Source organism: Phyllostomus hastatus, unplaced genomic scaffold, assembly GCF_019186645.2.
Source record: "Phyllostomus hastatus isolate PE091 unplaced genomic scaffold, TTU_PhHast_1.1 phas_scaffold_501, whole genome shotgun sequence".
Lineage (NCBI taxonomy): Eukaryota > Metazoa > Chordata > Mammalia > Chiroptera > Phyllostomidae > Phyllostomus > Phyllostomus hastatus.
Window position 1 is genome coordinate 59,228,753 of NW_025334033.1, and position 14,301 is coordinate 59,243,053.

A 14,301-nucleotide genomic window follows, 5' to 3' on the forward strand; every position below is an offset into this window, starting at 1 on the left:
GCGTGTGGTCTGCACCTTTCCCAGTGGAAGGGGCATTGTGCTAAGCGGGTGGCAGGCTTCAGTTCCCAGGGTGGGAGGGGCGAGACCCTTCTAATGAATGACGTGGCTGTCTTTACCCAGCAGGGGTGTCTCACTTTGTCATCAGAGTTCTTGTTTAGTCAAAGCTGCTGCATTTCTTTTATTTATTTATTATTCATACATCATTTATTTCCAGAGAATTGCAGCAGCTGGAAAGAAATAAGTGTGTGTGTGGTTGGTGCATTTGGGAGGCTCTCTGGGACAGAACTTTTGAGGAGAAAATTCTGGCAGGAGAAGTTTGAAGCTCACTTTTCCTCTCCAAGCTCCTGTTCTTTTTTTTTTTTCTTCCAAGTGATTTTATAAAAGATGTTTGCTCAAGTACGGTTGCCTCCATTTCCCTGCCAGCACTCTCCCTCCGCCCCAACCACTCCCACCTCCCACCCTCCAGCCTGCCCCCTTCAGCTGTGTCCAAGCTCCTACTCTAGCTCCCGTTTCCTGCTCCAGTTAACCATGCTGCCCATCCTGGTATCTTTCAACTGTTGCCGTACAGAAAAAGGTGGTTCCTTTTGATCTTTATCTTCTCTCACACACCCTCCCTGCCCTAGTCCATTGAAGTGCAGGCTTTCATTGCCCTTCCAATAACATCCAAGGGGTTTGTCAAAGCCACGAGTCTTTGCTTGAGCAGGCCCTTGGGTCCTCCACTCTCCCCACGTCTCACAGGACGTCCGCAGACATGTTGGTCTTTCCTGGAAGTGGCCAGGCTTTTCTTCCCGTACCCCTTTGCTCCTGCTCTCACGTGGGCCTGATGATTGCTTTAGCCTTCCTCCTCCCCGAGCACTGACCCCCTTATCATGGATTCCCCAGTAACAATTCCTGGTTCTCTGGGGATTCCTTTCCAACCACCACATCTAAACCCACACCTACAGCCTCCGGTATTATCCGTCATACTTCATTATGTCCTTCCTGACATGGCTCTCAGATGCATTAGCTCTAGTGTCACGAATGTGGTTTTCACTTAATATTTTCTCTGTCTTGCTCTCTAACCATCACCTTCCTGATGGCAGGGACTTCATCTGTGTGGTTCACCTCGCATCATGAGGGCCTTGCACTGCATCAGGCCCAGAGTGGCCATCCAACAGCTGTCCGATGAATGAATGGACGTGAAGTTCCAGCTTTTGGAAATGGTCTGCTACAGCTCACGTGACTTAGAATGTCTGCCAGAACACGTTCCCGTTTATAAAGGATAGCATTCTAATCCAAAGGAATTGGATGATAGTGATAAAATTTTAAGTGTCAGGGAACAATGAAAAATGTGTTTGTGGGTATATGTGAGATATTTTCTAAGAAACGGAATACTCTTAAGAAAATAGCACCATCATGCATTTGTGGTAAAGACTGAAAATCGCAGTGTCGTAAATGAAAGCAACTCTCTGACCATGGACAAACCTGTAAAACAGTCTACTGGTATGTTTAAATTCCTCTGTGTCTGAGGAACATATTTCAAATTCACTCAAATGAGCAAGGTCACCAGTACAGGTTTTTTGAAGGTAACTTTTATAATCTATTTTGTTTTTTACTATTTCCTTTTCATTATTTCTTATGTGATCTGTGTAGCTACACTGGGTATAATAATACAGATGCTTCTCATCTGGTGTTTTATTTTGTATTTTGAAATTGTTTGATTTTATGTCAACCTACATGTGATTACGTTCCAGGGGGAAGAAATGGCCTTGAGAGGAGAGGGTCAAGGATAAGAAACAAGTGTTTTTTTCTGTTTTTTTTTTTTGTCCCCTCTTCTCCTCTAAATTCAGGAATAGTCCAAAGAACATAGCCTGACGCTTCAGCACGACCGCTGTTCTAGAAAACCTATTTACTTAGTGAGGAAACTTTACAGCATTTACATTCTGAACCATCCCTGTGACACCAAAATAGGCTACAGCAATTAATTTTTCATATTTTAGACTCACAACTAGGTAACTCACCTGGAAATACACATTGTCTAATTTTATTCCATGTGCTAATCAATATCATGGATTAAAATATGTATTAATGAAGGAGACACCCAATCTCCTGTCATTATGTGTATCACATGTATGGTGAAATATTTTGGTCAGAAACTAGATCATGTTTTTATTTTGGATTCAATCTATATTTCTCATAAACATTCTTTTTTTGCTTACAAACACTTTTATTTTTAGTTTTAGTTTTAGTTTTTTAATGTATTGGGTGACATTGGTTAATATAATAATATAAGTTTCAGGCATATAATTTTATAATAAATCATTTGCTTTACTAGGAGACAATATATGTAAAAATATCTCAAACCATCAATGGTAAATTGGAAGTGATTTTGAAATACCATAGTGAATAAATCAAGTGGGTGTTGGATGTAAAAGTAAGGAGCTGGGAAGACAGTCTAAGATGGAAATGTAAGTATATGTTCCATTTGCATAAGATGACAATTTAAGCTTAAGGCTTGGAGATCATTTCCTAAAGAGGGAAAATAAGACCAGTATGTGACCCAAGTTTACTGGACTCACACTGAATGTGTAGAATTAAAGAGGGAAAGCCTGCAGAATAGAAACTAGCAGAAGGAATAGGAAGAAAGCCAGCACCCTTTGATGTCATAGCAGCCAAGGAATGATGATGTTTTGAAAAGGGCATGCGCAACAAGTCTTAATGCTGCTGTGACCTCAAGTAGGAGGAAGACAGGCAAAGCCCTTTGGCTTCAGCAACCTGGGGCTGACTGTTGACATCAGTGAGAGATGCTTATGGGAAAGTAGGGCAGCAACCAGTGTGGACTGTGATGGTGAAGGATGGTGGGGAGTGAGATGACAGAGCTATGGATGACGGACTGTTTTCTATTAGGAATCTGGATAAAGGCAAGGAGAGAAATGTGACAACAGCTGGAGGAAGGGAGTTGGGGTCAAGGGAGTTTTACAAGTGTAAAATACTGGAGAATTTTCAAAAGTGGGTCTGGTTTGAGAGCAAGAGGTTTCGCACACAGAGAAGAAGGTGACAGAGAACTATGTTCTGGAGAGGCATGTAGGGCATGAGCTCCAAGGAAGCATTGATATTGTCAACCCTTAAAAGAAGAAAGTGGGTGCAGATGCAGGTAGACTCATACGTTTGTCAACAGGACATGGGAGATCCTGTCTGATATGTTCCATTTATCTGCAGATTAAAATGAGGCTGTCTACAGAGAGTGAAGGGAGGTTTGACGGTTGAAGGGTGAATCTTGATGCCATCTTTAAGGGGCATAGGGTAAGGTATTTTCCAGAGTAGTATAATAGGCTTGCTAGATGGGAAGGTCTCACATTAGGCTGATGATTTCTTTTTTCAGGTAGTCCTAGTATACATATTAACCTCTAATCTCTGCTCTATGTCATCTTAGCTTACCTTGCTAAAAAAGAAGGGGAGGGGGAAAGGGAGAGGCAGGGTGACTTATTTTCTCTTTCCTCACTCCAGGCAAATGCTGGCAGATTGCACTTGAGTGCATGGCAGCCTGACGGGCAGCATACAAAGAGACACTCGCCTCCTGAATTATCATTGCGTGCTTGATTCGTAGGGTAGACGACGGAAGAAGACAGCTTTCAGACGTTCTGGAGTTTAGCGTTCTTATCGGATTTGGCTGGTCACAGTTTTTTGTAAAGAAAAAGAAGATCTAGCACGATTTTCCCTACGTTTGCTGTTTTGTAGATTACTGATGCCATATTCTACAGGTATTTTTCCTTTGGTATTCAAGGAACTCTTGATACCTATGACATCTCATCCCAATGGTTAGTAAACGTGAGGTGTCCATGTGTTGGACATCTGGAGATTAGTTTCAGCCTCCACAGATTTTCCCTCAGTGGCCACACGTAGAGACATTTTCAAGCTGTAGAATGTGGTGACAGGAGACTTGGGGCTCATTGACACTGAAGTAGGCAAGGGGAGTTTGCCTGTCTTGCTACCATCCTGTAGGTAGCCCATCAAAACTTTCAGGTACCCCTAATCTTTAACACCCTAATGGTAGGGTGCTTATCAGCTGGCAGCTACTTGGTTTCTGGCTCCCGCTGAACCATGCAGTGGTGTGGGGAGAGTGGATAATGGATCCCTAGCTAATTACCCCTCATCCACACACCAGTCCAGCTTGGAAGTGTTACCTAGCTCAGTGTTGTGCTACTGCTAGTTTTATAAATTTAAGCAGTAGAAAGGGGCTTTCTATGCTGTCTGCAGGTAGGTGTCAATTTTAATACTATTATAATTAACACCATTCATAACATCACACCTGAAGCTCATATTTTCTTACAGGAAATTTTACCCAAATCATCTATATGACTTTGAGCAATTTGCTTCATTTCTGTGGACTTCATTCAAGGTTGATATACATAGTTCTTAAAGGTTATTGTGGGATTAAATGAAACATTAAAATGTTTGGGGAATTAAAATGAGCTTTATATAAAGAATGCCTTGATCTGGCATGAACCTCTTTTCAACACCAAGGGCCATGCGATAGTTATCTTTCTAGTAACTACTTCCGTGTCTGGCAGGAAGTGAACATTCCTCAGGTGTTTGCTAGGCTTTGCTGGTGCTGGTCAGATTACATTGTGAGGCTTGTTTTCTGTTCTGGGTAATACGTACCAAGAAAGGTATTACCAGTCAAAGCATTAGCATTGCTAGGAGTCTGAAGGACATGGAAGAAATGGGACATTTACACAGGAAAGGAGAAGATCTCAGAGACCCAGTAAATATCTCCACTTATTTGCAGGATTAATGAATGGAGAGGTGCATGTGTTTGTGTTCAAAGGAGAGAACTGTGATCAAAATAGTGAATGAGAGAGGACAGTATAATCTGATGCATTTAAACAAACCAACTCTCTACAAATTAGAGACAAAAGCTCCCTGGAGCAGGAGACTTTCATTATTTTTTGTTTTTATTTTTTATTGAGGTAAAATTGGTATATAACATTTTATAAATTTCAGGAGTATGACCTGCAATTTGACATCTATATGAACTACAACATAATCACCACTAAAAGTCTTTTTAGTGTTTTTACTGTACAGTTGACCCCATTTATCCAATTTGTGCCACCCCCACCAGCACTATTCCCATCTAGTAACCATCAACATTATCTTCATTTATGAATTTCTTTTGGTTTTGTGTTAGAGTCCACATATGGGTAAACCAATGTAGTATGTTGCCTTTGTTTGACTAATTTACTTAGCGCAATATCTTCATGTTTCACCCTTGTTCACAAAAATGGCAAGATTCCATTCTTTTCACTGCTGAGTAATATTCCATTTCTATTGTTTTTAAGCTACAAACAAGAATGACCAGCACATAATTACTTGGTTTTCCACGTGTTAGGTAGGATTCTAAGTGATACATAGCCCTATAACAACCATGAGAGATTAATACTCATTTTCTCCACCTCTCATATAAGTTAAATCTGGCCTAGGCAGGAGAAGCAAAGTTCCCAGGTGAGCACAGCTGGTAAGTGGGAAAGTTGAATAGGTCACCTGTCCCCAGAGACTGCCCTTGTTCATTATACCATCTCTGCTTCTCTTAAATTACAGTTTATTGAGTTTATTTAATCACTGCTTGATAGTATTAGTTACTTTACATATATTAGATCTAGTTTTTCTCATGATTTCTTCTCTTGAGACGAAAACAGTGGGATTCAGAGAGGTTTAGTCATGGGCCTGTTGCCATACTATTAGTGAGTGGCTGAGCTGTGATCAAAGCTAAATTCTGACACCAAACCTTTGCTCTATACTCACCTCTCACATGTTGGCTTGATCCAGCAGAAAGAAGGACCAGTTGTCTCAATGCCCTGAAAGCAATTCCCAACAGGGAGTGTCTGGGTAATAGAAGCTTACAGTGGCTGGTCATCATGGCCACCTGGGGACATTTGACAAAATGTACAAGCCCAGGCTGTTTTTGAAGACACACCAAACCAGAATCTTCAGGGTGGGACCCAGGAATCTTCATTTCTCATCATCTTACCCTAGTGTTTTGGCAGACTCTCAGGTTTGGGAAATCCCTGGATCAAATAGTGGAAACAATCTTTCCCAGAGATAAGAGTCTAGAACATCAGTTCTTTTCATTGCCTGAAACATTAGGTGTTCAGTATCTGAGCAAAAAAATGTAAATGTAAATATAAGAATAAATGAACTTTAAGGAACCCTTTGAAAGTATATACATATGAGGCATAGGAGGTTCATTCTTTATGTACCCTGTAGTTTTTTCTTCCCTTTAATTCCATTGGTGTTGTTTCAGTAAAATTCTTCTCTATTAGTGTTTGTTCACCACTGGGTTTATTGAACACCCCGTAGGCTCCTTCTGTGGTTTAGATTATGCAGATTTGTATTGACCCAATGGATGGTCAATGGGAGCTCCCCAGTGGATTGAGAGGTTTCGAGCAGCCTGTGGCAATAACGGATGTCTTCCAAGTTTATGCATTTGCATTTGTAACATTAGTTGCTTGTTCTACACTTATCCCCATTATTTGAACCAACTGCATTGGAAGTCTTGGGAGAACAACTCTTCAAATGTGTTAGAGATTTTTATGCTTGCCAGGAGAATAATTTTTTCTTCCAATTTTAATGCTTTCAATTCTAGATGGACCGAAGCCAGGAAATTGTCAACTGTTTAAATAAAGTGTTTCCTTTCTTTCCTTCCCTTTTTCCCTCCTCCTCTCTTCCCTTCTTTCTCTCTCTTTGTTTTAGCAAAAGAAAAATATTTGCCTAATGAGAAGCTTAGGGGCTCAGTGAATGAAATGGAAAAACGATTTCAAGTTACTGGGTGGCTATTGTTATATTTTCCCCGAAATTCCTCTGCTAATCCCCACATCTTGACCAACTAACTACAGAACTCTCCTAACTGTCGTGTGCACAGTATTTATAACCTACCTTCAGAAATGTGGAAACGTGCACAAAAACTAAAATTGCTTTAGTGTTTCCAGATTGTAACAAAGGCATTTGTAGTGGAGGGAAGACCATGGGCCCTGCACCTGCCTGTGTCTGATTGTAAGCACAAACTGCCCAACTCCACAAGTTCTAAGTCCCATGTAAACTGAGAATCGTTCCGAGGTGACTCCATCTTGATGTGAGTTTTTTGCCTCTGTATCACTTCACGCTCGGTGCTGTCCTGTTTCAATCCAGCCGATGCTAAAACCATTAAGATTTTATTAGGTTTGTCCTAGTGTCATTACATTATGCAATCGGCAGTGCTTATTGACAGTTCCTATTTTCTGAACTATGATTTTTATAGTCTGAGTTTATCAAGGGATCCTGGAAGAGAGGATCCTGGAATCAATTATTTAAAAAAATAAAACACTGTTAGGCAGGACTAGGAAGGAAACACTTTGCAGAAAGCTTTTCCATGGTTTGAGTGCTCTGAGTCTCAATTTGAATGAAAAGAGTAGAGTGGTCTGGGAAAATTCTGCTGTTGCTGTCACCTTGAACGCACTGGCAGGGCCGCCTCTGGCTGTCTCCAAAGGGCATTGGTTGTGTGTTGATTTACGCTGGGCTTTTGAAATAGTTTTCTTCTTTTCAATAAACATTTCTGTCTTTACCTAGCACCTTCCTGAAGCCTATTTTCATATTCTCCAGTTTTCTAGGGAGGAACCATAGTCCGTGAAGCGTTCAAACAAACAGGAAAAAGAAAACACAACTCTTGCCGTCAATATTCGAAAGTTATCTTGGGAAGCAAAGTCTTTTTATTTCCAGTGGTCGAGACTGACAAATGAAATGGCCAACGATTTTGAAACGTGAGCTTGTTTCTGATCTAAATATAGGACTGCCTCAGTGAGGAGCAGACAAAGTTGAGGGAAATCAAGTTTTGCTCCTTTTCTCGGCTGGTCTGGGGTTTGCCTCTGGATCCACATCATCACCAGCGTGGGTCCGTGAGCAGGACTTGTTGAGTCTTCCCTGGCTTGCCCCTTCTTATCCTTCAGATCACCACGTAGACAGTCCTTCCCCTTCAGTGTTTTTATTCTGACACTCGGCGGGCTAGGTTAGAACTTTAAACTCAGTGTGTCATTCCCTGAGGCCCCAAGGTTAGTGCTGCTTACACAGCACCATGTTCCCTGTTCTTCAGTTTTCTCCCCTCACTAAATGGTAAACTTCACGAAGCCAAAAACCACATCAGCTCTGCAAAAGACTGCATCCTCATTCTAGTGCCCAATAAATATTTGTTCAAGAAATAAATGAAATACATACTGCATTTTCCGTGCCCATGGCAAGGAACATTTTCAGGTTCCATTTATTAGAAACGTACCTTCAATTTCCTCTGTAAAATCAGAGTAATAATGTTGACCTTCTAAGATACTTAGAAGATGGGGCAGGAAAATGGTTCCCAACTTGGGAGGTCTTGCTCTCCTAGCAGACACGCATACGGCACTGTCTGGGGACACGTTTGGGTGCTCATGGCAAACCCACAACAAAGGACGTCTTGGCCTTGCCCTGCATGGTATGGCTCAGTTGGTGAGAGATTTGTCCTGTAAACCAAAAGCTTGTGGGTTCAGTTCCGAGTCAGAGCACATACGTAGGTTGCTGGTTTGCTTCCCATTCTGGCTGTTTACTCAAGCAAGTGATCGATGTTTCTTTCTCACATCGATGTCCCTCTCTCTCTCTCTCTCTCTCTCTCTCTCTCTCTCTCTCTCTCTCTCTCTCTCCCCCCCCCTCCCCCTTCCTTCAGCTCTCTTTAAAAAGCAATAAAAAAGAAAATGTCCTTCAGTGAGGATTTAAAAAAAAGACTTATGAGCTTGAAATGTCAATAATTCTGAAGTTGAAAAATCCTGGGGTAAGTGAAGGGGCACAGATGTTAGGTCAAATGTGATTTTATTTTTCTCTACATGTTGGAGTTTATATCTTTGGACAGAACTAATAATAACAAGTACACAGAGAATAACCATTTATAATATTGTGTGTGTTTTCTCATGTGTAAGGCACCATATAAGCTTTTCACCATATTATCCAATTTAATCCTCCCAAGAGTTCTGTGATTTGGGAACTATATTATCCTCATTTCTCATAGGAGGAGACTAAGACTTAAAAGGTTGGTGTATCCAAAGTCCTAGAGCTACTGAGGGTCAGAGGTGGATGAGCTCTCAGGGCCCAGCCTTTTGACTATAACTTAGTGCTATGTCTCTGCGAATAGTCTCCAGCCTAAGGTCTAAAAGGATTTCTGCCTTAGGTATTTGGTAGGAATTAGAGCTGAGCACATAGAGGAAATTTTTGCCCACTGAAATTCAAAAATATTTTTTCTGCATGTTTGTAATGTTCTACTTGCGCTACTGTGAACAGAGATACAATATATTGGCTGACATGACATGTAGGCTGTTGTGGATCCAAGGATGAGCGCAAATCTACTGTGCACTGAGAGTTTGCGGGGTTCCCAGGGCGCTCTGAGAAAACCCCAAGAGTTTGTTCTCATCCCAGCTTGCAGTTGTGAGAACTGATCAACACGCTGTGATCTAGATGGAACTTTTCTCCTAGGAAGGTGGATAAACAGTAACAGTTGCCCCTTGTCATCCTATGAGGAGCCGTCTTCAGGACCGCTTCCTCTTCTTGTGTAATTAGAGAAGAAACACAATAAAAGACACTTGCAAGGGCATGAGGTCTGGGCAGAGGGACTTACTCCTCCTCTTCCTCCAGAGGATACAACTCAGCAAGTGGAAAATTTGTAATTTGGGTACATAGTGAAAGTCCCCAGGTCCATCCCTGAACACTTTGTTAACTCCCAGTGAGTTTTACTTTGAGGCTGTTGGCTGAGGAGCTTTCCAGGTAAATGCCATCATCCTCAGGTATTGGTTGTCTTCAGGCCCTAAAATCTTGACACGTAAACACAGCTAAGCATCAGTTCTTGGTACATAGGAACTTACTCAGAGACCCTGGTGCAGCTGTTTTTCCCCCTTACAACATTTTCTCACTGTGTGTTGCTATCACACTTTGAAGACTCCCCTGGGTCAAATACTTTTTTTTGTCCTTAAATAAACTATGCTTTAGAAAAGGGCACTCCTCTGATTACCAATGACTCCCATCAGACAATAGTGCTTGCCATTTAGATAAACACTTTCCAGGAGTCTGCTGAGGCTCTTCCCCAGGATGCCTACATGCCACTGGAGCCCTGTCTCTCGTGGTTCCTGAGGCGTTCCAGCACATTTTCGAAGACTCAACACCGATATCGATGGGCGACAGAAAAGAGCCTTTGCCATCCCTACAATGAGGGATGTGGGGTGAAGGTACGCTCTTGTGGTGGTGAGGACAGCAGACATCTACCTTACCAAGAGGGCAGGAGAGCTCACTGAGGACGAAGTAGAGTGGGTGATCACCATGATGCAGAAGGAGGACCAGTGCAGGAATGCAGACTGGTTCTTGAAAAGACAGAAGAATGTGAAGGGTGGAAAATACAGCCAGGCCCTGGCCAAAGGTTTGGACAAGAAGCTTTGTGAAGACCTGGGGTGGCTGAAGAAAATTCAAGCCCACAGAGGGCTGTGTCACTTCTGGGGTCTTCGTGTTTGAGGTCTGCACACCAAGACCACAGGCCTGTGGGGTCGCACTGTGGATGTGTCCAAGAATAAATACACCTGTAGGCCTTGTTCATTAATAAATAGTTTATACATCTGTTGGGGGTAGGGTAGAGAAGAGTCTGCTGAGGCCAGGCTATATCTATATCTATCTATATCTATCTATCTATCTATCTATCTATCTCCATTGCACTGCTCCTCTTATAAAATGTCATTTACATGTAAGATATAGTTTGAGTCTATTTGTTGGAGGCAGAGGTGATGAGTATGCCTTATGACTTTACTCTTCTCAAAAGAGTCAATTCACATGCTCTTACATTTATTTTATATGTGAGAATTTAAAACATTTGAATGATTAAATAAGATACCACTCTTTCAGGAAGTGCTTGTCAAATTTTAATGTGCCCATCTGGGGCTGTCAGGTAGATACTGTGTTTTCAACAACTTCTGAGGTCAAGTACATGCTTCTGGACCAAGGATCACACTTGAGTAATAGGGTATTAGGGAACATTGAGATGGTTTGAAATTTTGAACCTGAGCTAAGATGTCAGTATGCTTATGCATTATACTTATTTTTCCTATACTACCTTTAGTTGTACTGTACATTATTCTTTAAGCATGGAGGGGTTTTTAAAGTGTAGAGAAAAATTACAATATCCTTGACACTTAAATAGCACTAACATTTTTTTTCTTTTTAAATTATGTTTCTAAAGAAAGCTAAGGGAACAATTTCAAATAGTTTCCCGTGCTTTTTGATGTAAGTAGTTTCAATCTCTGGTTATTGGTGAGAATTAAGAGATGCATAGCTTTCCATGCCCTGTCATGTTAGCTTATTTTGTAGGAAAATCAAATCTGGCACCTTTCAATTAACTTCTTTACCTCTCTAATCTAAAAACAGTTGGGACAAGTTCTGGAGCATGAAGGCATAAGTACTTATCTGTAGGTTGCCTTTACTTCCGTAACTGTGTCTTCTATCATTTCAAAGTTTTCTGAAAGTCCTACTTTAAAAGCAGGAAAAACTCATGGCTGGAAAGAAGGTCGTGTTGTTGAAAAATAATGTGTTCCCAATCATGAGTTTTGCAGCTCTCAAAGGGCTCACAGGTGCATGTCTCATCTCCATGTGGAGGTCCCGAAGGAGGGGATGAGTGAAAATGAGTCCCGGACTGGACTGTGGCCATTGTCCTTGGTAACCAGGGTGTAAGCTATTTTAGAGGAACACTAGAGATGAGAAGAGGCAGAAAACGGGGCAGAAAAGTCTTCTCTGTGCGCCCGCACATGCTTCAGTGCCTTAAGTTTGTAGTGCTTCCTCAAGGTGTCGGATCAAAAGGCTGCATCTTTGGAGTTGGCTTTGTTGGTTCCCAATTTGCATTGGTTTGTTTATAACTTGAAAAGGTTTTGCATTTTCCCCTAAAATTCTATTAATTCCTCATTTACTTGTCCCATCTTGAAACAAGATGCCAACCAGTTGGATTTGTAGGTAATCTCATTATTTGAATCAGAGGATTCATCAGCGTGCCTATGGATATGCAGATAGGTACTTATGAGATGGTACTGACTGGGACTGTAAAATTCACAGTATAGGGATTGACAATGAGAGGTAACAGTATGGATTTGTTTGAAGAAAATTGAGTCATTTCATTTCTTGAATATCTTTTCAATGAAATTATTGTTACTTAAATATCACTTAATGCCAATCACAGCATTCTTGGGAGGAGTACAGTCAGGTCAACACTTTCTTCCAGTACTGCCCTCAACTGACTCTTTTCTCTCTGCTTTCCTACACAGGTTGCAGGTTGAGCTAACCCAAGAAGTTCACAGACTGACCAACGCTGTTCTGATGTACAACAGAAGGCAGGGTGTTCTACCTGCCCAGCAGGGCCCCTGTTGAGCGCTGATAACTTGGCTTCATTGCTGGCTTGTGTAGAAAATTCTCTCTGTTGAATTTCTTTTTCTTTTTCTTTTTTTGCACATGGAGGACAATAGCAAGGAGGTCAACACAGGCTGGTAAGACCAGAGACTGCAGGAAGATTCTTTGACCGTGGGCCTTTGGGACTCTCCTCTAGTTGGATTTCTGGACTTGGACAGAACTCCATCCATTTCTATTTTTTTCTTTTTCATTTCCCCACCACTTTGTATTTGATTTGTGTACTTCAGCAATGGGCGTACAGACCACACAGTGGCCCAGCCATGGGGCTTTTTTCCTGAAATCTTGGCTTCTCATTTCTCTGGGGCTCTCCTCACAAGTGTCAAAACTCCTGGGGTGCCCCAGTGTCTGCCGCTGCGACAGGAACTTTGTCTACTGTAACGAGCGAAACTTGACCTCAGTGCCTCTTGGGATCCCGGAGGGTGCAACCACCCTCTACCTCCAAAACAACCAAATTAATAATGCTACATTTCCTGCAGAACTGCACAACATGCAGTCAGTGCACACGGTCTACCTTTACGGCAACCAACTGCAAGAATTCCCCATGAACCTTCCTAAGAATGTTCGAGTTCTCCATTTGCAGGAAAACAACATTCAGACCATCTCACGGGAAGCCCTTGCTCAGCTCTTGAAGCTTGAAGAGCTATACCTTGATGAAAACTTTTTAAGGACAGAGCAAGTGGAAATTGGGGCTTTTTGGGAGGCTATTAGCCTCAAGTTGCTGTTTCTGTCCAAGAATTATCTGAACAGAGTACCCTTTGGGCTTCCTATGAACTTGCAAGAGCTGAGAGTGGATGATAACCGAATCACTGTCATATTAGATGTGGAGTTAGAGCATCTCCCAAGCTTGGAGCGTCTGATTTTGGACGGGAATCTCCTGACCAGCAAAAGCATTGCTGAGGGCACCTTCAGGCATCTCACCAAGCTCAAGGAATTGTCACTCGTAAGGAATTTGCTCTCCTACCCCCCAGCTGGCCTCCCAAGTACGCATCTGCTCCGGCTGTATCTGCAGGACAACCAGATAAACCACATCCCCCTGACAGCCTTCTCCAACCTCCGTAAGCTGGAGCGGCTGGATATATCCAACAACCAGCTGCGTGTGCTGACTCAAGGGGTCTTTGACTCTCTCTCCAACCTGAAACAGCTCACTGCTCAGAATAACCCTTGGTTTTGTGACTGCCGTATTAAATGGGTCACAGAATGGCTCAAATACATCCCTTCATCTCTCAATGTCCGAGGTTTCACGTGCCAAGGTCCTGAGCAAGTCCGCGGGATGGCTGTCAGGGAGCTGAACATGAATTTTTGTGGTGTCTTTACCAGAGCCCCTAGTACAGCTTCTGACAGAGCAGTGGGGTAGAGAGGAGACCGATGTTCATGCTTCAGTGGGGGGCAAATATAATTCACTCCTCTCCTTCCCTTAGATTTAAGAGACAAAGATTACACATGTTATCTAAAAAATACGTCTTTAGAAAATTCCTTTCAATATCTGATTGAGGCATTTCACTCTGTGTTGTGTATTTCCTCTATCACTCGCCTTTGTTATAAGGACGCAGAAAGTTAATGTTACAATCATTTTTGCTTTTCTCTCTTTTAACAAAAAGAACTGTGATATGTCTCCTTTGTAAATGTTTAGGTATAAAATGCTATGCAAGTTTTCTCTTTGTACTGAGAGCTTTATTTTCTTTCACAATAGAGCCCCAACTTATGTTTTATTCTTCCATATTCCTTGGGATAAGCAGAAAATATAACTGAAGATACAATGTTCTAGACACCATCGTTGAAACTCTATAGTCAGTTGAGCGGAAATTGACTATGAATTAGTTTGACTTAATGCTACAGTGCTTT

The 14,301-nt window shown here is 41.9% G+C and overlaps 1 protein-coding gene and 1 pseudogene across 1 annotated transcript; both read left to right on the forward strand.

Annotated features, from left to right (window-relative positions):
* The first annotated feature begins 1,454 nt into the window (after window positions 1-1,454).
* LOC123807913 lies at window positions 1,455-12,420 on the forward strand (annotated as a pseudogene).
* Window positions 12,421-12,649: 229 nt separating this feature from the next.
* On the forward strand, window positions 12,650-13,813 carry LOC123807914 (leucine-rich repeat transmembrane protein FLRT2-like). Its single transcript, XM_045821961.1, has one exon. The coding sequence runs from the start codon at window positions 12,689-12,691 to the stop codon at window positions 13,811-13,813; it is 1,125 nt and encodes a 374-aa protein (XP_045677917.1). The 5' UTR covers window positions 12,650-12,688.
* Window positions 13,814-14,301: the final 488 nt, after the last annotated feature.

Coding starts and splice junctions, on each gene's coding strand:
- LOC123807914 (XM_045821961.1), top strand. CDS start 12,689: ATGGGCGTACAGACCACACAGTGGCCCAGCCATGGGGCTTTTTTCCTG.